Raw genomic sequence first — 23,325 nt, 5'->3', positions numbered from 1 at the left:
ATGAACCTAATATTCGGGCGGTTGAAGTCATCAAACATAATTATCCTGGCATCTTCTAAGGAAGCTGCGAAGGAAGTAATTATATCAATTACCTCATCGTAAGTACCTTCGTCAGGTTGGGGGGGCACGTAGACAATTCCGATATAAAGATATTGTTTGCATTTAAGGGGCCATTACTTTTTAATCAGGGTGGGACCGCAAAGAGTTTTCATTGGAATTGAAGAGCGGGGGAGGGAACTCCTCCTTCCTCCATCATAAACTCTTCATTCCCTCTGGGAATGGGGTTGAAAATTCGACCTTTACCCAAAATATCAACGGTCTAGCGAAAGTTGAAATCTTTTTGTCCTTTATCAACTCAAGCTAAAGTGCTAGAAATCTAAAGCTATTGCCGAGAAAGCTTCAGCGATTGTATCATTTGCTAGAGATTTTCCAATGATGCTTTCCTCTAACTACTGGTATGGTACTGCATTACCATATTTGTGCAGATTTCGCGGGTGCCAATACTGGCTGTCTCACTTCCTTTCAAGCAACTCAATTCACCAAAAATACCAAGTGCATCACACCCAATTCCTATACTCCTACGTAAGCGCCAGACGGAAATACCACCTCTCACATTTTCCCTATAGGAATCACTATTCCTATCATCTTTGCTCTGTATTTTCAATAATTTTCAAGGTTTCGCAAACTGAAATGTTTATGACCTGCACAAGTATTTCGTTAAATAAACTGCACTTCACCCAAAATGTATATATCGAACACTTGAACACAGGAATTCGTCGAATTCCGCCGTCAATGTAAACTATGCATTCTCATTACAAGAAAATTGCACTTATGAATTTATTAGAAATATTTGCAATAAATAAAATCGTCGGAATGGCTGGCACTTAGATGGCTAGCGGCGCAATCTGGGAAATATGACGATTCCTCGCCGTTGGGCCAAAGAATTCAAAACGGAAGAGGTGAACAGAGAAGTTAAAAAGTGTGGTCGATGGCTGCAGACTAGACGATTTCTTGGCACTCGATAATCATCTTTTTGGCAAATGTACAGGTTTCCTCTGAATTCATTGAAATTCAGAAGATTTTTATTTTTTTGTTTGACACGTTTCTGGTCGTATTGTTAAGTATTATTGTGTTTTAAGAATTGGCTGGGACGTTGGAATTATTTATGTTTTATTTTGCTAAAATATAGGTACTACTATATATAAATAGAAAAAAAATACGATGCATGGCTAAAAAAGGATGAGGGGAAAAGAGGTGCAGCTAATTAAACTAGATATTTAGGGTAAAAGCGAGTCAGAAGAGTAGGACTCTAGAGAATAGTTCACTCCCTTGTCTTGCGCTTTGACAAACCTTCTGGAAGTTCACGTGACGCCAATGTAGAAGTGATGCTACCAACTACCCTAAGGCGGCGCCCTATTATCTTCTTCTTCTTTTTCTTTATCCTATCTAGATACGTATTACAATTGAAGAAAAGATACCCATACCGAGTTCGACAGTTTTCCCACAGACCTTAAGGCGCGACACCCCGTAGGTTTTGTATGACGTTGCTTTCCTGGTCCAAGCGGTTTAATATTGGAGGATGTGTTTTTTCCGGTCAGCTCACTAAATATTCCAAATTGAATGATGTAGTATTTCTCTGAACACCTGACAGCTTTTAAAAGTTTGTATAAAACATTTTCAGAAGTCGATTGATGCCAGCATGTAGAAAGATGCGTGGGAAGGAAGAACAATCTTGTAGGCAGTAGATTCGTCCTGACTGATAATGATCGAAGTCAGCTGCACAATTTTATTTTCAGCGTTGTTTTCAGTCTTTCCGCTACCCATTGATTGCCATGCAGTGAGTAATTCTTTAAGCAACCTTAAACCTGTTTCATAGACCAATCCGATGGTGCTGTATCAAGTCTTCTCTTGGCGTTGAGCAATGGCCTAGAAGTAGCGTAGGCACCATGTTCACTGCGGATGATCGGAATGAAGTATGATTTATGGACCATTTCCCAGTTATATTTATCAATAGGTAGTTATAATTGAATATTGTGGTGTCCATTTTTATTAATAAAAATAATGTCTTGAAAAAATGTTGTTTAATAATAATCTATTGTCTTGTTTTGAATTTTTCTAGAATTAATGTAAATTAATAATTTTGGGAACCTTTAAAGGCCAGTTGATTAATTTTAGTTTTTTCTTTCAGTTTAATTTTATTTAACTTTTCGTCTGCATTGCTATATATATATATATACCTGGCGTACCAGGTTTATTCTCACCTGAGTTGCAAACGCAGAGCTGCATGCGGCCAGGTGCGTGTCATGGGTTGCGGATAATGACATGCCCCACTGGGTCAGCTACGAATATCGCAAGTTAATCTTATAAATAAGCAGCCGCGGACAAGCAGAACGTTTCCCTTTGTGTTCGTCCTCCCTTACAGATTCTTCCCGTTCAGGGGGAGTAAACCTCCTTAACAAACCCGTAATCCGGGGTGAAGGGATCGACGCGCCTATCGAATGAATTGCAGTAACGTTACACTGTATTTCAGTGGCTCCCCTCCAAATACCTTCCCTACCTTTTGAGGTAACCATGGGACATTGCAACATTGGGGCTCTGTTGCAGGGTTGACTGCCTCCCCAACACTCGTGGGAACAGAATTGGGGAAAATATTTCAAATTCTTTTAATAGGACCCCAGGGAGACGAAGACAGTACCCAACACGGTTAAGGGTCGTTCAACAACACCAGAGCGGCTCTTCGTCCTTGGATGTTTTAGCGGTTATGCCGTCAACCACCAGGGACGGGACACCTAGGCGTCCTATGGTTTGGACGAACCAACTTAACGAATTTATCGTCCGCGCCTATTACCGTGCCACGGATTTGGAACAGAATCCATCAGGGTACACACATCGACTACATGATGCGTTCATAACCCGCTTCCCGGAACTCAGTCATGTTGCGGAGCAGAACGTTGTCAATTAATACCGGGTGATAGTGAATAACAACCGAGTTGCCTTACCAACTAGGCAACAAATCTTTCAAGAGGGTTCACTTGAGCTCGGGCTGGAGTCATCAAATTACCGGACTAGTCAAAGGAGTGACACAAGTACTCCACCTGTAAGGCACTCCATGAATCCAGTAGTCAGGAGAAGCTTAGTAACTGGGGATGTCGACCCAATTTATAATGAGGCTTTGACCGCATTCCAGGTCGCATTCACAGAGTATGCTGAGATTCTCCCAGACGCTAGGCCAAAGATCCCAAAACTGAAGTTTACTTCGGCAACTACTAATATCATTGCTGCCGTTGACAGAATTTTGGCTGATCGTTTGGCTAGCGAGATTACTGCTACAGAGGTTCACAGCCTGATTTACGTTGCAGCTGCCACGGTTATTCGTCTCCATAACCAACATCTTAGAGCGAATAACAGAGGTATGCGCAGAAGGACTTTACCGTTCTGGGTGTTTCGACTCAACAAAAGAGTCGAAAATTTGAGAAAGGAGATTGGTCGTGTGACGCAAGCACTCCTTGGAAATCCATCACCAAGAGTGCACAGATGCGCTGCGAACATCATTGGAAACTACCATCTGTCCAATGATATGCCAATCGAAGAAATCCTCGAGGTGCTGAAGCAGAAACTTGCGGTATGCTCCAATCGCATCCGTAGGTATCAGAAAAGCTTTCAGCGAAGGACAGACAACACCTTGTTCTTCCAGAACCAACCGGGATTCTACAAAAATCTCACCAACTCAGATAGGGAAAGTAACCTCGATCTGGATCAGGCAGAAAACTTCTGGAGAAGTGTTTGGAGCGAATCCAGCCGTTGCAATTTAGAAGCAGCGTGGCTCCCACACCTTATGCGTTCATGCGAGGCCCTCCCCGAAATGACCATGCCTGACGTAACTGAAGTCGATGTAGAAGCAGCCCTTGACAAAGCAGGTAACTGGAAGGCGCCAGTAGTTGACAAGATTCACAACTTCTGGCGGAAGTGGTTCAAGAGCACTCACAGGATATTGGCAAATCAATTTAATCAGATGATTGCCGATCCTGATTTAGTTCCACCATTTTTCACCAAGGGGATAACCTTCCTCATCCCCAAGGAACAGGGTGCCTCTTGTCCTTCAAAATGTCGATCAATTACTTGTCTTCCTACCATCTACAAGGTCTTCACTTCAGTTCTGTGCGCGAACATCTCAAAACATCTTGATGTTCATAAATTGATAGCTGAGGAGCAAAAATAATAATAATAATAATAATCGTTGGCGCAACAATCCATATTGAATCAGGGCTTTGAAGTGGGTTAGAGCACTTCATTCAAGACCGTAACGGTACACTAGGAGGCAATGTGGTCAGCATTGCGCTCGCTCGAGATTATTACCCTGATTTGACTCAGGTACTCATTCACAGCTGAGTCGATTGGTATCCGACGTCAAATCACGATGCAAATTCCACTGCCACCAGTGAGGAGCAAAAAGGATGCGCAAAAGGCTCCCGAGGCTGCAAAGAACAGCTTATAATCGATACGGTAGCTGTAAAGCAGGCTGTCCATCAGAAACGAAATATCTCGACAGCCTACATCGATTATAAATCAGCCTTTGACTCTATATCACATTCGTGGTTCTACAAGTGTTACGCTTGTATAAAATCAACCCGAATGTCGTTCTTCTTCTGAGAACAGTAATGGAGAATTGGAGCACGAAGCTATCGGAATCCTCACAAACATCAGGAGAGATACCAATTTGGCGTGGCATTTTCCAAGGCGACTCTCTAAGCCCACTGTGGTTTTGTTTGGCTTTGAATCCACTATCCCATCTTTTGCATGAAAACAAATACGGATTCCAAGTCAAGCATGGCATATTGTCGAAATGTACATTAAGCCATTTAGTGTACATTGACGACATCAAATTGTATGCCAAAGACGAGAACCAACTTCGCTCCTTGGTGGACGTCATCATCCAGTTCAGCAGGGATATCGGCATGCAGTTGCGTTTGGAAAAATGGCGCATGAAAACAATTGTTCGGGGAAAACACACCGACAACGAAGGATACAGCCAAAATAACATCCGAATTGAGGGTATGAATTCGAACGACGTCTACAAATACCTCGACATATTGCAGGCAACAACACCTGCTGTGGCAATAATCAAATCTAAGTTGCTGGGGGAATTTGAACGACGTCTGGATCTTGTCCTTAAAGCTGAGCTGTACAGGAAAAATAAAATCATGGCAATCAACACCTTCGCCATTCCCGTCCTTCTATACACTTTCGGTGTGATACAGTGGAGTAATACTGATTTAGAATCTGTCAATAGACGGGTAAGGGTAGTTCTTGCAAACAACAACATGCACAATAGAGCTGCCGAAAAATTGAGGATCACTATCCCATATCATCAGGGAGGAAGGGGGTATTGATTTACAAACGTTGCACTACAATCAAGTGCATTCTCTTCGTGAGTTTTTCTATGAGAAACAATCACCTAGCCAAATACATCAGGCTACCGTCATGGTAGATAGTAAATTATCTCTATTGAACTTGAGAAGCAGAGAATGGGATCCCATGTCAAGTTCAGTCCAACAGAAGATCGACATGTGGAAAGAGAAACCCATTCACGGAGGTCATATCAAAAATTTGTTGTTGTCAGGCATTGACATCGAAGCCTCCAACAAATGGTTGACAAATGGTGTACTTTTCTATGAGATCGAAGCATTCCTAACTTCAATTCAGGATGCTTCGCTCCCAACAAAAAATTATAAACGGTACATTCTTCACGACTCCTCAATCACCAACTCCAGTTGTAGGTTATGCAACTGTGAAGAGGAGACCATCCAGCACATAACATCTGCGTGCAGGATGTTGAGCGGTACCGAGTACACCAATCGTCATAACTCCGTCTGCAAGATTCTCCATCAAAACTTTGCGTTGAAGTATAACTTAGTGGCAACCTACCATCCTTACTATAAGTATACTCCGCAGAGAATCTTGGAAAATGATCGGATCAAACTACTGTGGGATCACACTATTGCCATTAACCACAGTGTTAATCATCATAAGCTTTATAATCGATGCAGCCGTACCGTTGGACTGGAACACTGTTGAAAAACAGCACGAAAAAATCCAGAACTACGGCCCCTTGGCAGACGATATAAAGCAGACTTGGAGACTACAAAAGATCGAAGTAGTCCCAGTAGTAATTTCAGCGACGGGATTAGTCCCGCAGAACTTACATAAAGCGCTGAAAACGCTCGATCTTAGGGCTGGACTATACATGGAGATGCAAAAAGCGGTTATCCCTGCAACCTGTGCTATAGTCTGAAGAGTCCTGTCCGGTAACAATCTGACCTAATGGGTTTCAATCTTGATCCGCACTGTCTTCGATATAAGATCCATGTTTCTGTAGTGTAGAACCTCCGCGTCATTGGCTGAAGTGTTTGCGACAATCGGGATGTAGTAATACATTTTCGCATGGTCGCACACACTTTGCGTTAAAACGCATCATCGCTGTGATGCGGGCCTTTGGATGTTGCCTTCAGCCCATCCTTAGGTTGGTCGCCCCTCGGTCCGGTTGGGCGGGAAGAGGGTCCTTGGGCTTTTTTAACTATATACTTCAAATAAATTTACTTTTTAAATTTAAAACGATCCATGATGTGCAGTGCCAAATTTTGATGCATCTTCGTTTGCCATAGTAATTGTCAGATTTGTTGTCCGAATATGACCATTGTGATGTAGCGAAGTATACCACGTCTATCCATTCAGTATTTGCAGAATGCTCGGATGGTAGTTGCAACAGTAGCCTCTTGTATGGGGCTATCATCTGGTGAGAGTGGATACCTGTCAATTATTGTAGGGTAATGCGATTTTCCTCACGTATAACTAGTGGTCCTGGGGTATTGAGGCATAAGCTCAAATCGTCTTGCAGATGCATAATGTTCTGCCAGTACCGCGAGCAGTCTTAAATTCACTGGCAGCTATGGCCAAAGTTTCAAAGATATCTCCTCAAGATTAGTGGCATCGATACCTAGCCCTTGTCTTGATGATGATGATACCTAGCCCTTGAATCATCATCAACGGCGCAACAACCGGTATCCGGTCTAGGCCTGCCTTAATAAGGAACTCCAGACATCCCGGTTTTGCGCCGAGGTCCACCAATTAGATATCGCTAAAAGTTGTCTGGCGTCCTGACCTACGCCATCACTCCGTCTTAGGCAGGGTCTGCCTCGTCTTCTTTTTCTACCATAGATATTGCCCTTATAGACTTTCCGGGTGGGATCAGCCTCATCCATACGGATTAAGTGACCCACCCACCGTAACCTATTGAGCCGGATTTTATCCACAACCCTGCCGGTCATGGTATCGCTCATAGATTTCGTCGTATTGTAGGCTACGGAATCGTCCATCCTCATGTAGGGGACCAAAAATTCTTCGGAGGATTCTTCTCTCGAACGCGGCCAAGAGTTCCCAATTTTTCTTGCTAAGAACCCAAGTTTCCGAGGAATACATGAGGACTGGCAAGATCATAGTCTTGTACAGTAAGAGCTTTGACCCTATGGTGAGACGTTTCGAGCAGAACAGTTTTTGTAAGCTGAAATAGGCCCTGCTGGCTGACAACAACCGTGCGCGGATTTCATCATCGTAGCTGTTATCGGTTGTGATTTTCGACCCTAGATAGGAGAAATTATCAACGGTCTCAAAGTTGTATTCTCCTATCTTTATTCTTCCCGTTTGACCAGTGCGGTTTGATGTTGTTGGTTGGTTGATTTTTGGTACTGACGTTGTCACCATATACTTTGTCTTGCCTTCGTTGATGTGCAGCCCAAGATCTCGCGCCGCCTGCTCGATCTGGATGAAGGCAGTTTGTACGTCAAGCTTTATTAGCACATACGAGTACATATACATACACATATCTACCTCGAGTAATTGACGCTGATATTCAAATAACTTAAAAAAGCTAAAAAAGGGAAACTAAAACGTCCCCAGTTCATATAAGTTCACTTTATATGATGATGACCTCATATACGTGTTAGGGTGCCATAAATTTACTTGAAATGCGAAAATTTTACCTTCTATAACTTTCTTAATAATAATCGGATTGCCGCCAAACTTTACAGAATTGCGATCTCAAATTTTGTACTTGGGATGAACTTAACAGGGGTTTCGCGGTACATTTCTAAAACATGATAATATACTATATTAACTTTATTTGTGCCGATATTAGAATGGGATGTATTTTGAGGCCTAGATTTCGGATAGTTGCATCATTGAGATTTTTTTCAAATTTTTCGGTTGGGTAGGTTCTGAGAATGAGACCTATTTCACTTTTTGGAGTGCACATTTTGAGCCCTGCTTCCCCTATGTTTCATCCAACATCAGAAATAAGATCAGTTTTGAAAAGTACTGTCATTAGATACCGCACATGAGCATATTCGGTGAAAAAAATTTGAATCCCTCTTTCGCATGTATGGAGAGCCCCCTTTAAAACTCAACACAAAATGGCGCCACTCGCTGCATCTTCTCACCAAATCTCGTGACAATCTGTTCAGCTGTTTCCGAGTAAATCGGGTGTGACAGACAGTCGGACAGACAGACATTGAACTGATTTTAATAAGGTTTTGCTTCACACAAAACCTTAAAAATGTAATACTTACATATGTACACATGAAGTTGATGTCTGTAGATATCAGTTGTAGAAAATGATCATTTCTGCGAATCTCTGCATTTATATACTGCTTTTGTAAAAAGGTTAGTCTTGGGCATTTTCGCAGTGTCACGCGCTATGTCTCGGAATCCAGAATGTATAGGAATGAATTTAAATTACCCAAATGCTGTTGTGATTGCTAGTCTGACTACATTGTCATCAACTGTAGATAACTGAACCCAAAACCTAGCTTTCTTACACAGTGGCGCTTCAGCTCTGCCAGGACTTCCCGAGATGCCCGCACTCCTCGTCTACTGTTCTGCGACCCACTCGTTGGCGTTCTTGGGAGAGTTCCACTGTATGGCGCAGCTAGCAATGCAATTGTCCTGCTTCAAAGTATAAACTATCCACGGCCACTTGCGGGCTGTCTGAGAAAAGATGTCGTAGTCCATTGAACTCCTCCACGTCTTCCGGACAAAGCAGCGTGAAGATCGTTCCTGATAGCAAAAAGAAATAATATGGGTAACAAGATGCAACCCAGCCGGACTTCATTTTGGATCTCAAATCCTTCGTGATTTTACCTCGGCGCAGAACGTGGCATTTTGTGTTATCATATATCGCTCTGATAATAGCTACTAGTTTCCCTGGAATGCCCCTCCTGCGTAGAGCACTCCAGATACACACCCTGTTCACGCTATTGGGAGCTTTCTAGAAATCGATAAAGAGCGGAGGCAGCGAAGATCTAAACTCCATGCACTGTTCCACAATGATCCGTAAGGTGTTAATGTGGTCAATACAGAAGGATCCGGAGCGGAAACCAGCCTACGCTCTGCCGATTAAGCTTTTTAGGTGTTCTTTGATCTATTATCTTTGCAATGGCAGCACGCGGATACTCCTGGAATTGTCATACTCAAAACAGGTACCCTTCTTTGGAATCATAACAATCATCCCTGTTTTCACTCTGTGGGAAAGTTTTCAGATTTCTAAGATTTCCGTACGAGTGGGAGGTCAGCAGTAACTACAGGTGCAGCGATAAATAACCCCGCGGGAGACCATCAAACGCAGCGGCTTTACTGCGTTTGCGTGCATTGATTGCCAAAATTATTTTTGTTTTGCTTGGAGGAACGGCCGGTATCCGCATGTCACGATGACTAGCCATTTCATGTTACGGTTAAGAACCGTGATGAACTATTCTTTTCACGTGTTCAGTTAGCCGTTATCGTGGATGAGAAGTCGACCGTTAACGTACTTTACCACATCATCGGAAGATTTGCGATCACATGCTAGCTTTCTTGTGATACGCTATACACTTCTGAAACCATTGCGTTCTGTGGCGTCTTCCGCTTCCCTAATCAGCGCAATAGCAAATTCTCTTTTGTCACGTCACACACTATCCTTAATTTCCTGGGATATCGCTCAGTATGAAACGCGTCACGCCCGCCATCACTCAAAGCGGTCAATAGAGCCTTCCCTTCTGTTCATTAATCTGCTTCCACGATTCTGCAGTCAACCAAATCTTATGTCACCCCTGCGGAACGTTACCACCCGAGCCCAATGCTCATCGATATTCTCAGGCGGGTTTCTTAGCGTATCTGCCATCTGGTCAGCAAGATAGCTATCCCATTGTCGAGCGACAGTTGAATAATACAAGCAGTAGATGTTGGATTTGTTCGTTCGCAACTCTTGAATTATGCAAGACGTGGCGGTCGCAACATGCACCATCAGATGGTGATCCCTTTCGAGGCCGATGTCAGCGCTTCTCTTGTTACGCACATCCAGGGACAATTCCTAAATCAACTGCTGATCGCGAAGTGGTCGATTTGATTGCTTTTACGGCGTCGGTCAGTTGAAACTGGCAGGCTCTGTGCTGGAACAATGTGCTACCAATGACAAGGCGGTGGACTATTATTGCTGCGATTGCTTTTTCTACCAAGATTTTCCATTTTTTTTCAGGGGCTGCTTGTAGTCCTATGGTATTATGGTAGCCAGACTGGGGGAGCTTGGGACAATTTCATAATATCTTGTTTATGCTGTTCAAAAAGTCGAGCCCAATTTTTAAATATGTCCCACACGAATTGTTGTCATAGGCCCTTATGAGTGAATTATAACCCTTCAGAATGCCCCCAAAACTTCTGCACGTCATCATCGTTTGATTTTCGAGTTTAGCGGCATTAAGGTCCTGCCACTTGTCAGTTCCTGAAAGTAACAGTAATCGTTGCTGGGGAGAAATCGAAGCCTCCATCCGAGATTTCATTTCCGTCAATATCAAAGTGGCCTAGTACTCAGATTAGTTCCACTGTATTGAATCTAGAAGAGTTTTAACGCTTGCTACATTCCCAAACAATTTTCGAGGTTATTAAAAACTGCTCAATACAGTTTTGACTATTCGATGCGCTCGTCAAGTTGCTCTTCAGCCACTGAAAGATTGTTCTATGTCTCAAGAAAAAAGTCTACTCCTCGTTTTTAGGGTATAGTGCTGCTTCTGCTTTGAAACATCGGCCTCAGTATATCCCGCAACGCATTTTTTGGTTCGTTTTATAGAGATTTGAGCGAGATAATTTAAAGGAATATTTTTTCCAGACTGAATTGAACTGACCACAAATAATCGGAATTTAAAACAATTTCTGTTAAAAGATTACATTTTAAAATCCTATTCTTTCACATTTGTTTTTTAAAGCTATGTTGGTCGTAATCCAAGTTCTGCACCAGCAACTGGAAACAAAAAACAACACGATTATGAATTAGAGCGCGTATTGTCATGTGTGGTCGGGGAAGAGTATAAGCTAACACCACCTAAATCTACAGACAAGGCGTCTAAGAAACAAAAAGAATCAGATAAACAATCCGACAGTGGTAGTACTAAAAGTGATGTTCCATCTTCACCCAACGATTCTTCAGGTGAACCAGGTACAAGTTATCCTGAGACACCGGAAGATCCAATACCAGCCCCAAAATCAAGTGGAGGACCAAGTGCCAACCTAGCCAAACCACAGGCAGGGACGCAAGTACCATCAAGCACAACATCAAGTCCAGGGCCGACGACAAAACCAACCCCTGATGCACAATCAAAACCAAGCGCAGGGTCTAATTCCAGCCCAACTAAGCCAGAGTCAAGTTCACCAAGTTCCGGGCCAACGTCTACATTTTCATCAGGAGCAGATGTAAAACTGAATATGGAGTCAAATACCACAGTTAAGCCAGATCAAGGACCGAAAGAAATGCCAACTCAGGGTACACGATCGACATCAACCTCAACTCCAGGCGCTGAGTCAAAGACAAGCACAATGCTGAGTAACAGCTCCGCCAAACCAGCAGTAGTAGGATCACAAACAGTGTTAATACCAGAAACCGCATCAAAATCAAATATAGGCTCAAAACCCACTTCAAAGAAATTGGATTCAGATTCGAAATCAGCACCAACCTCATTGTCAAGTCCCAACCCATCTGGGTTAGCTACAAGACCGAAACCCACTGCGCCTTCAGGTACAACTACAACGACAACTCCAATTTCAGGAGCAGTGGCAAAGTCAGCAGCATCAGAGCCAACTCCAAGGTCAGAATCGATCACATCAACTTCAGGCGCAACTGCACCACACACTCTTCCAGAAGCGCAGGCAACAGTTTCAGATTCTCCTGTGATGGCAGCATCTACTCAGTCAACGTCCGGTACCTCATCACTGCCCCATTCGAATTTTGAAGAAGCAGGAACCCCTACCGACACATTGAATGCAGGTAAGTGTAATGAGCAAAGTTTGAAGATACGTACATATACCGAAAATTATAATGAGGTAGAAATATATCTACGCGGATGCCTAAACTTCCGTACTCGAAGTGGCTATCATTTTGTTAAACCTGGAGACTTCCAAAATCCTCTTTATGTGAAACCTTGACACTTTTGTAATCGGAATCTTGGCTTTATACATGTATTTTCGCTTCGAATAATTTAACTATTGTATTTCAGATGTTCCACTAGACATCCTTATGACGGATGTGAAGAAAAAATTACCCAAGCGAACCCCATTGAGCACAGAAGACAAGCGAACCTTTTGTAAGTATTTTACTTTTAATCTGATTTATTTAATCCTTAAATCCAGTTCACGTATCCGAGACATTATTTCATTTTGTAAATGGCTGTCCTTAGATTGAAGTACTTTACTCATTGGGAAGTCGAAAGCCAGACGCTTGGAGTATGAAAAGCCTTGCGTCCCTTCTTCATGACTACAACTCGTATAATCTCTTATAAGCAGCATTTACGGCACATGTTGTTGTTCTTGTTCAATCAAGAGAAGAATCAACTGAAAACGTCATTTTGTCAGCATTATTAAACCAGGATTACAAGTCAAGTCAGTAAAAACTGGCGAATAAGCTCGACATCTACCTGCCATGAGGGAGATCTACAGAGCAGGAAAATATGTGTCCCGTCAACTGAACTAAAGGAGGATAGAAAAGCAATGCACCGAATTATGGCCCGAGGCCAAGAAATGGATCCAAGCACCTGAAGCGCAAGAAATTGTGGTTTTCATGGTTTTCACCCCGTCCATCGGCGCCAAAACTCCATGACTTCGAAAAGAAAGCATCTGATAAAACCAGTGGGGACAGATATTATTTGAACAGATAACGGAATAAGATGCATTTAAGGGCTTGGATCTGATACATATCTCACCTCGATCATCACGCTTTTGAAGGTTTTTTTTTTCAACATTAAAATCGGTTTACTGCCTGTTTTTTCCTCGATGGAAGGTGGAAAGGTTCGAAACATATTATTAGCTCCTGCCATGCAGTTATGTGAGACTCTTACTCGCCAAAACCACTTCTTTCTACTTCCACTATCCCCGCGGGACTGATCTCGTCGCGAGACTTTTAACTGTGCGTCGGTCCTTAAGTGTGACTCGTTGTGGTTCTCTCTCTTTCTTGTTTTCTTCGGAATTCTTCCTGCCTAAGATGCTCGTGGATATTGCCTAACACTTGACTTGTTTCCAAGCTTTCGTTGACTCCAGCATGAACTCACAATATTTTCAGGTGTTAACCACCTCTCTACGACAGTCTCCAATTTCGCCCGAAGCATTGTAAATCTGGGGCAATCAAACACAATATGCTCCACATTTACAGCCATATTACCGTATCTTGGGCAGTGTGGTGAATCATCGTGCCCAAATTGACGTAGGTATGCACGATAAAATCCATGTCCGCTCAGGAATTGTGCCAGCTCGTGATTTATTTCCCGGTGGCTTCGTCCAATCCACTTTTGAATGTCAGGAATAATGCTGTATGTCCAACGACTAGTTTGTGATTCGCCTTTCGCGGTGCCAGCTGCCGTCGAAATGCACCAAACTCCCCGGTTGCATACAATTTATGGCAGAGGCGCCGGCCTTCGCTCGCTAGGATGCCTATGGGGAGCATTCCTGCTAATACGCTTACTGCTTCTCCTGATGTTGTTCGGTAAGCACGGTATATACAGAGTGCACTTAGCCGATACGCCATTCCTAGTTTCCTACAGTTTATTTTATTCCTCAGCACAGTTGCCTTTACCGGAGCTGCGTAGCGTAGCACAAAACTGACCCTTGTAAGAAGAAGATGTCAGCTTTGTCTTGGCCCACCAATGTTCGGCAATATTCTCGAGATCGTTATAGCGATGGAAGACGCATTAGATGCTGCACATTTAATGTATTTGTTGAAGCTAAGCCTTTTGTCGATTATTACTCCCAAGATTTAAGCGCTAATTGGGAGTAATTTATTTGTTCGTCAACTCTAATTTTCACGATTGTTTCCGTCCTTCTCTTGCTGATTAGAACTATTTCTGTTTTATTTTCAGTCAGTAGTAGGCCGGAATTTCCTCACCAAGAATTTATCTCCAATATCGCTTCGTTTACGTAAATCTCGAAATCTGCTTGGCGTTTTGCTACTATTGAAATCCAAATCACCCGCAAAGCCAATGGTTGTCACGCTGTTGGAAAGACATACTGTTGACACTCCATCATACATAATTAGCAATAGGAAAAGACCTAGGACAGAACCCTTTGGCACATCGCAAGCTGTCGGGAATATTTTCAATCCATCGTTGGAGTCGCAATACAGCTTTTCATTTTGCTAATTTTTCACACCCAGTGATACCACTGCACAGCATTTGTCTTCATCTACTGCAGCCTGTGCTAGACCAGCACCATATTCTGTCGAAGGTTGATCTGGCATTACGAAATCCGAACTGCTTGTCAGAAAGGACTCCTTCCATTTCTTCAACTGGAAGCAACCTATTGTATATCACTCGTTTGATAGCTATTTGCAATTTTTTCATCGCGTCTTTATGTTGCATTCTAGTTCCTCGGACTCAATCTGATCTCTTTTGTACAGGGAGCGTCTCCTAGAATTGAAGCAGTTTTCGCGACATTTCTCGATTTCTGAAATTCCCCAGAAATTGGGATTACGTAATCGAAAACCTCTTCGTCGAAACATTGAGACTGTTCACGTGTCCGGCAGACCACCCAATCCAAAACGTATTTTACCTAGTGCAATCGCCTTTTCACTGCTTCTATAGGAAGACCAGTAGCACAATCACTGGTTGTATCCCTAATACAGTCTACAAGGATTTGCAGATCTCAGACTTTATGGTGTGTTTGTGTTTGTAGTGGGGGAGAAGCATAGTCTCTAAGCACTCAGAGCGTGGTGACCCATTATATTCGTTAATATCTCGCAGGATTTCCGTTATTGGATGGAGCACATCGGCACCAAAGATCTGATGTCTGATACATCAATAGGCGGAGCATTCACATAGAAAACGCTCTGTGGATTCCGCTTCCCCATTACGGAAGGCACACGTATTATCCTGAATAATTTTTATTCTGAATATATGTCCAGCTAGTGAATTACGGCCTGCCAGATTGCCCATAATACTCCTGCAAGTCTTCTTGCTCTTCGATATGATAAACTTTGCGGTATGCATGTTTGGTTCTGACAGGAAAAGTTTGGTGTGTTCAGCAGCATTTAGACTCTGCCACTTGTCATTATGGGAAGCTTGTTCCCAGTTTATGAAGACAGCCTTATCCAATGCTACTGATACTCCAATTGTTGATTCCGATGCTGGCATGGGAGATATTCAACCCTCTTTTGCTGAGGCATCCGAGATTTAATTCCCCTCTACACTCAGTGACCAGGTACCCCTACTCTGGGTACTGTATTGAATCTAGACATAAAGTTCAAGCGATTTTGGAGGTGATCAAGGATTATTCAACGCCCTCGATGCAGCTTGGTGCTCATTGCACATTGGGATGCACCTGCCCTTCAACTGATCGTCAATTATCCAGTTTGCCGCCCTTAGGACCGCATATACTATACTTTAGCTTGAAAAGTCGTTGCATATTGTGCCTCAGAAAAGACTCGGGAGGTAGACTCCGGCTTCTGTTTTTGAGCGGTGTAGAAGACATCCAAGTTCTCTTTACGCTTCGGTATAGCTTCATATCTTCTACCAAATAGATGCATAGGGACCGGAGAGTCAGAAAACATTGTAAGAACTGAATTCGGTTCTGCCAATATCTTTCTGTTTACATCTTATCTGCGTGATATTTGCAGTCAGATCAGTCAGGGAAGCATCTGCTTGAACCTTGCGTAAGATTTCCGCGTACGTCGCCTTGCTGGTTTTGGTTATTATCAGCAGCTCCGGCCAGGCTCTCTGTTGCAACTTTTCTTTGGTTCTATCTTCGTCCAAATGGACTCTTCGGTGCTGTTAGTAGCCTTTTCCGTATGGCCAGGTAAGTTTCCGTAAGTTGCAAAGCATTCATTATTTTTAATTTTATTGGCTTTTTTGATTGGTTTAATTATATTGTGCAAAGAGGTTGCATTAAGATGTTTGTCTGCGGAATAGAATTTCGGATGCAGAGACGTTAAAGATGCCTTTGGCGACCATGCTCGAGTGATCATCAAGTTCTACCAATGAACAACAAGTCAAGAAAATCGAAGAACTTTGCTTGTCAATAGTTAAATAACTGTTAGAGACCTTGCTGATGCTGTTGGTATTTCGAAGGGGTCTGCCAATACCACATTGAAAGACATTTTGGGCCTAAAACATGTAGAGTCTCAATTAGCGCCAAAACAACCCAATTTCTTCAAGAAAGAGGACTCGTTCTTCGTAATTTTTTCGCCGAAAATTCGACCAGGCAAATAATTTTGAAATGCTAGAAGAGATATTACATGGATCGCTACGCGATTTGAAAACCATCCCACAAAGCCTCGAAGGGGATCGTTTTGAAGAGAGCGAAATAGATTTGCAAGAATTTTTAAATAAATTTTGAAATACATGAAAGCTGGTCTTACTTTTTGGATGCAGTAGTATAGTCAACTTCCCGCCTGAGACGGATAGCAAAGTTAGCGGGATCCCTGATGAATTTTACCGCTCTGAGCTCACCAGAACTTCCAGATAGAATGTCGCACTTAAGAGTGGCATTCCGGAGAAATTAATAATTACTGTCAGAGATATGATGGTTCAAAATTTCACGTGCTGCATCGAAATAAAATCTCAAAGGAATTTGAACTCGAATGTGAAATCTACCAGGTTTGCATTTTGTCACGAATACTTTTTTTCTCGTTACCGGTGACGTGATCATATCTTTCCTCAAACACTTTAACTACCCTGTTTCTATGCTTGCTCTCTGACCGAGTAGTCAATCTTGGCTAAATAGCTTTGCATTGGAAAAAGGACGTCAGCAGAATCGGACTGAAGATAAATCCTGACCAAAGCTCTCATAATGGGTCATCGCGCTCCTTCTATTGGCATTAGGGGGCCAAACAATTCATAAACGTAGCTTCTGCCGGCGAGGCGAGGCCAAACTTGATCTCGTTCAACGTATTAACACTTCGAAGTTCGTATTCGTTGCCCACAATCTGCAAAAGCAACTATCTCAATATTAACGTTAAGTTCAAGTTCCTTCGTACAAATGCTCTATCTGCCTAACTAGCCAGGAGTAGTAGATTGAAAGTATCCATCACTGCTACTGAATGGCACCAAGCTTCTATCAACTTCTGGCTGGTTCATATCGTCGAACGACCTTGGTCTAAGTCAGTAACAAACGAAGGACTTCGTTGACGTACCGGCCAGATAATCTTTGCTGTGTTGACCAAAAGACGGAAGTAACTCTGGATGGGTCACATCTATCTCAAGGACTCCTGACAGACATTCGAAAATTACCGAAGTATTGCTACTTTGTCATAAGTTTTCCCACTGCTGGACGACCCCTATTGAGTTTGAGAAACCGACGCTCTGTCCGCCTGCAAGTAAAAGCACCTGAAAATAAGCTATCATAAAACGAAGATTTCTTTCGAGGTCGATGTCAAGATGCCTTTTGTAATACACACTCACTCCGGCAAAACCCAACTGACGCTGTGTCAGGCCCCCCAGTGCTCGTATGCAAACGACGAAAAGGCGGTAAACATTGATGAAATCCACGAACTTTTCACCATTCTTGTTACGGTCAACGAGACGGCACTTCCCCATCACATATCCAATGCAAAGCAGGTAGAGTTCTTACGCAAAAATTTGACGATAAATCATTCCAACTATGTTGGCAGCGCCAAACTGAACAGAGTTGCTCATATTTTTGGCCATAGCGCAGTTTTGGATAATACTATTCAATATGAGATGATCCTAGCTACGGCCAATAAACAACTTGAATTGACATTTTCCCCTCTTATATATATAGGCTAAATCTTTTAAATTGAATGACCGTTTCATCTAGAAAAACACTAATCTCCGCCTGCTTCACAGTTAATATTATAAATTGTGTGGTAAATGTTGATACTTTTTCTACTAAACTACGTTTCTACATACGGAAACGCACTAAATAAACATCTTTGTTTAAAGAATATCAACACCAAAGTGTTTATTAATATAGTGGACTCATAAATAGATACTGTTAACGGGCATTGATCCTCTAGTCTATATAGATTCCAATTTCTACTTTGGACCCGACCAGATGGAGCGAAGACTCCCGTCGGCTGAGCTCCACTTCTCCGTAAAGTAGGGCATCCCCAATCCCCAGAGTCTCTTCCCTCCTATTTTTTTATTTTTCCTATATGCTTCATTACCATCTTAATTACTACTGAGCATGTGATAAACCTACAACAGCGAGACAAGCACAAGGACATTAATAACAAGTGGAATTCTAACCCAGGGCAACGAAGCCGAGATATTGACGTTCAACCAACTTACTGTTTGCGTCAAGCGAGCTTGAACCATCGATATACTATTTCATTTGTATTCTTCAGATTACAAGTCTACTAATGTCACTGAAAAAATTCTTTTTTACGTTTCAGTTATTGAATGCGATCTAACATATGAAATTGACCAACTGACCAATGACGACCCTAAAAAACGCCGATGAAGCAGAGCCAAGTGTGTTCCGATAATTGTGGCAAATAATTTTGTAAATTGAATTTTGATACAAGCGAATATTGTGATATTAACATTTATATTTTTGGTGACATTATACTAATTATATTGAACAATTTTTCAATCTTTAACATTTCCAAATCTTCGAGACTAGACACAATGGGTTCTTCGTGCAATGGCCAATTGAAATCTTGCACAGGCTTCTAAGGCGGCAAAAACCGCTCGGGAGAGAGTCTCATCATGCTTAGCGTCGGGCTGGTACCTGGAGGAATTATGTGACAAAAGCCATCCTTTTACGGGACATTACTATCTCACCTCAAAAAACTTAATCGACAACGGAATATCGGTTCGCCATTGAGTTTGATAATAAGACGATCCCGGTCATTGATTGGTTCGAGGCTCACTTCGAATCCCAGAGTGGTCAAAACAGCTGAAAATAAGGATCGAAATAAAATTGTATTGTTACCCAAAGGTATTTACTTGTTAATCTGTTCAAGCGTTGAGGGTGGCGTTTGTATACTCCTAGGCATTCGTTTGGTCCATAGCACAATGTTATTTTGTTCATGGGAGAGGGAACCATGATTTGTAGAATAAATTTTCGCAACGTGTTTACATTAAAGGTAAATATTAAAATGTCGAGTATCTTGTCAGAAAATTTGTTCAAAGCCTAGTTAGCAAATAGTAGTAATGAAAGTAATTACAGAACACAGTATCCTGACAGTAGAATGTTTGACACAGAATGTAATATTGTACACACTACAAGTAATTGAGGTATTTCCGTGTAGGAGTGGATTAGTGATTAGAATACTAGATTTCTTTAGAATAGGGTATGCGAATGCGTTTGTGCATCGAGTGTTGGACTCCGCAACGGTACATCGTCGGACTATCAACCAAATACCTCCCGGTCATCAGAGAATTATTCTGGAACCGTTTAACACATTGCTTCGGACTAGCCCTCCCGCTCTCCCGGTTTAGTGAGCCTTCAAGTCAGGGAATTTCTTTCACCAACGGGAGAGAAGGAAGGTAGTCGTTAGTCAACCAATCGCGCTCAATCTCCTTTGCAACAAGACAAGCTCGAACGTAATGCGCAACATCATTCCACTTGCCTATGTTTCTCGACATCTGACAGATGGAACGTTGTCGGGAGGGAGCTCCCCTGTGTCTGCACAAAGCTTCTTACGGAACTTATCCCACCTTCCACAAGAGAAAAATGTGTGATCCGCGTCGCCTACCACTCCATAGCAAAATACACAATCAGGAGATCATTCCTCCGCAATTTTGTGTAGATAAACTGAAAACCTCCATACCCACTTAAAAGTTTGTTAAGGCAATAGTCAATCTCACTATGCTTTCGATTCAGTCACGGATTACTAGGTTATAGCAATGGAAATTCACAGTTCAAGTCTCGATGATGATAGAAAGATATCGTAGGCTGGATATTGGTCATCAGATAATAGCCGTCGAGGGCTGAAATAAAGGCGGCGGACGGACAGGGAGTTTTCATCAAGTCAAAGATGAACAGAGCAGGTTGCTTTTATTGCTTCCTGATGAACATTATAGAAGTAGTTGCTGAGTACCATCTATAAGATATTCTCCCCTATCTTGCTAGGCCGGATAGCCCCATACGCCCAGAACATCATTGGCCCATACCAGAGGGGCTTCTATCCAGGCAAATCAGCAATAGATCTTAGATATTCTCTCTGCGACAAGCGATGAAAAACTGTTGGAATATGGACACCAATTGCAACATCTATTCATCGACTTTAAAGCCGCCTATGATAGCATAGCCAGGGTAAAACTATACACGGCCATGAGAGAATTCGGTATCCCGACGAAATTGATAAGACTGACTAAGCTGACCCTGACCAATTTGCGAGGCCAGATAAAAGCAGCAGGATCACTCTCAAGACCATTCGACATCAACAACGGTCTACGACAAGGGGATGCCCTATCATGGGTCGTCTTTAACCTGGCCGTCGACAAAGTGATCCGTGATGCTGAGGTAAATGCAAGAGGTACGATCCTCTTTAAGTCCACCCAACTACTGGCCTATGCTGACGATATTGATATCATGGGGAGAACCACTCGAGACGTACAAACTGCCTTCATCCAGATCAAGCATCCGGTACGACCATGAAATCCGCGCACGGTTGTTGTCAGCCAACAGAGCCTATTTCAGCTTACAAAAACTGTTTGCAGCCAATTATAAAAAATATACTATTATTAAATTTATTTGAACAGATATGGGTATGGAAGGTATTTCGGAGCCCAGGCACCATATAGTGGCAGTCTCCTGATTTTTTTCAGATTTTTCGGTTGGGTAGTTTCTGAGAATGGCCCCCTTAAGGAAATGATCACTTTCAACCCCCCGCACTTCGCACCTTTCCAACATATATCAAAACTAAGACCGGCTTTGAAAGGTACTAACCGACACATGACTATATTTGATGAAGAAAAAATCCCCCCCCCCCTTAAATTGGACGTAACAGGATGTAACTCACTGTATGCGTGAGCGTTCACAGTTCCCACCTTTGTACTAAATTTGATACCAATCGCTATAACCGTCTGCGAGAAAAATGCATGTGACGGACAGACAGACAGACTTGAACTAAGGACGGAGCCACAAGGCAGGATTCCAGCACCCCGGAAGCCGAAATCCAAAAGAACACCAGGATGGTCTGTAAAAGCGATGGATGAGTAAACATTCATAGAAGTGTGGCTAGACCTACCTAGTAAAGCAGGCATGTTACACAAACCATCTCTAAGGCGTGTGACGCGTCGATGCCTAGGAGATGCTCATTCTCCGCAAGATGACCCAATTATTGGTGGAATAGTGAACTTGCCGGTCTTCGATCGATTTGCCTCAGAGCCAGACGAACGGCTCAGAGAGCAATAGATAGAATCGATCAAGGGCAAAAGGCCTATAGGGAAGCCCACAAGAACCTCAAGCTCGCCATCCAGCGGAATAAAAAGGAATGTTTCAAGGAGCTCTGTTTGGAAGCGGACATAAATCCGTGGGGTAGCGCCTATAAAATCGTGACAGGGCGATTCAGAGACCGATCATCTCCGCAGATCACGTGCCCTATGCTCTTGTTGAAAATAATCCAGGGGTTATTTCCCCAGCAAGAGCGGGGTACTAACATTTTCCAGCGTCCCCTGAATGTGACGCCGATTCCATCAGTCACCAGGGACGAGCTGCTGGAGATCTGCAGTCGAATAGGCGACAACAAAGCCCTGGGTCTGGACGGCATACCGAATAAGGCCCTCAAACTTGTCGTCAAATGTAGACCGGATATGTTCCCGGAGCTTTTCGAGGGTATCTTTCCAGCACCGTGGAAGCGGCAGAAACTGGTGCTTCTGCCTAAGGCTGGCAAACCACCAGGGGAACCGTCCTCCTATAGACCCGTATGTCTTCTAGACACTATGGGGAATATGTTGGAGCGGGTTATTTATAATACACTACTTCCTGTCGTCGAGAGCCAAGGGGGCCTTTCAGATAGGCAGTATGGGTTCTGTAAAGCCAGATCAACCATTGATGCCATCGAAATGGTTACTGGCTTGGCAGAATATGCAATTCACGGAAGGGGTTGTACCAGCAAATATTGTGTGGTGGTCACCCTGGATGTGAGGAACGGATTCAACTCGGCCAATTGGAACCTTATACGAACGTTTCTGGTGACGATTGGTGTTCCCGCCTACCTCGCCGCTATTACAGATAGCTATTTACATGAGCGAACACTGTAGTATGATACCGATGATGGACCCAAAGAGTACGTTGTCTCCGCGGGTGTCCCATAGGGCTCTGTACTGGGCCCACTACTGCGGAACATCATGCATAGTGATGTACTCAACCTTCCGGTTCCGGAGGAGGCCACGTGGCACTGGTTGTGGTCGCAAAGCATCTCGAGGATGCTGAGTTGTACTCAAGCGAAGCAATCAGTGTTGTTAAGCCTTGGTTAGGGAGTGCTGGACTGGCAGTCGCTGAGGAAAAGACGGAAGCGCTCCTCATCACTAAGCGCCGCAAAAGAAATTACGCCTGCATAAGAATCGGGAATCGGATCATCACTTCCAAGCCTGCCATCAAATACTTGGGGGTGATGATAGACGGAAAACTCAATTTTAAGCAGCACATAGAGCATACTTGCAAAAAAGTATCCACCACGAGTACGGCTCTGGCAAGGATGGTGCCGAACGTAGGAGGACCGCGGCATACTTGCAGGCTGCTCATAGCCAGGGTGGTGAGTTCTATCATGCTGTATGCAGTTCCAGTTTGGGGAAACGCGCTGCAGATTTTAGACAATGTATATAAACTGAATACGGTTTACAGAAGAACAGCCTT

At 43.1% G+C, this 23,325-nt stretch overlaps 2 protein-coding genes across 2 annotated transcripts; one reads left to right on the top strand and one right to left on the bottom strand.

Annotated features, from left to right (window-relative positions):
• On the top strand, positions 1 to 19,053 carry LOC119648596 (flocculation protein FLO11-like). The gene is made up of 4 exons (XM_038050365.1): positions 1 to 98; positions 11,289 to 12,343; positions 12,573 to 12,659; positions 18,911 to 19,053. Exons 1-4 carry the CDS (start codon positions 1 to 3, stop codon positions 18,976 to 18,978), a joined length of 1,308 nt encoding a protein of 435 aa, XP_037906293.1. The 3' UTR covers positions 18,979 to 19,053.
• LOC119648655 lies at positions 19,049 to 19,667 on the bottom strand. The gene is made up of 3 exons (XM_038050431.1): positions 19,467 to 19,667; positions 19,302 to 19,416; positions 19,049 to 19,248 (listed from the first exon to the last, which is right to left on the bottom strand). Exons 1-3 carry the CDS (start codon positions 19,564 to 19,566, stop codon positions 19,137 to 19,139), a joined length of 327 nt encoding a protein of 108 aa, XP_037906359.1. The 5' UTR covers positions 19,567 to 19,667; the 3' UTR covers positions 19,049 to 19,136.
• Between the last annotated feature and the right edge of the window lie 3,658 nt (positions 19,668 to 23,325).

This window comes from Hermetia illucens, chromosome 2 (assembly GCF_905115235.1).
Source record: "Hermetia illucens chromosome 2, iHerIll2.2.curated.20191125, whole genome shotgun sequence".
NCBI lineage: Eukaryota > Metazoa > Arthropoda > Insecta > Diptera > Stratiomyidae > Hermetia > Hermetia illucens.
Note: the sequence above shows the minus strand (reverse complement) of the source record. Positions and strands in the feature narration are given on the sequence as shown.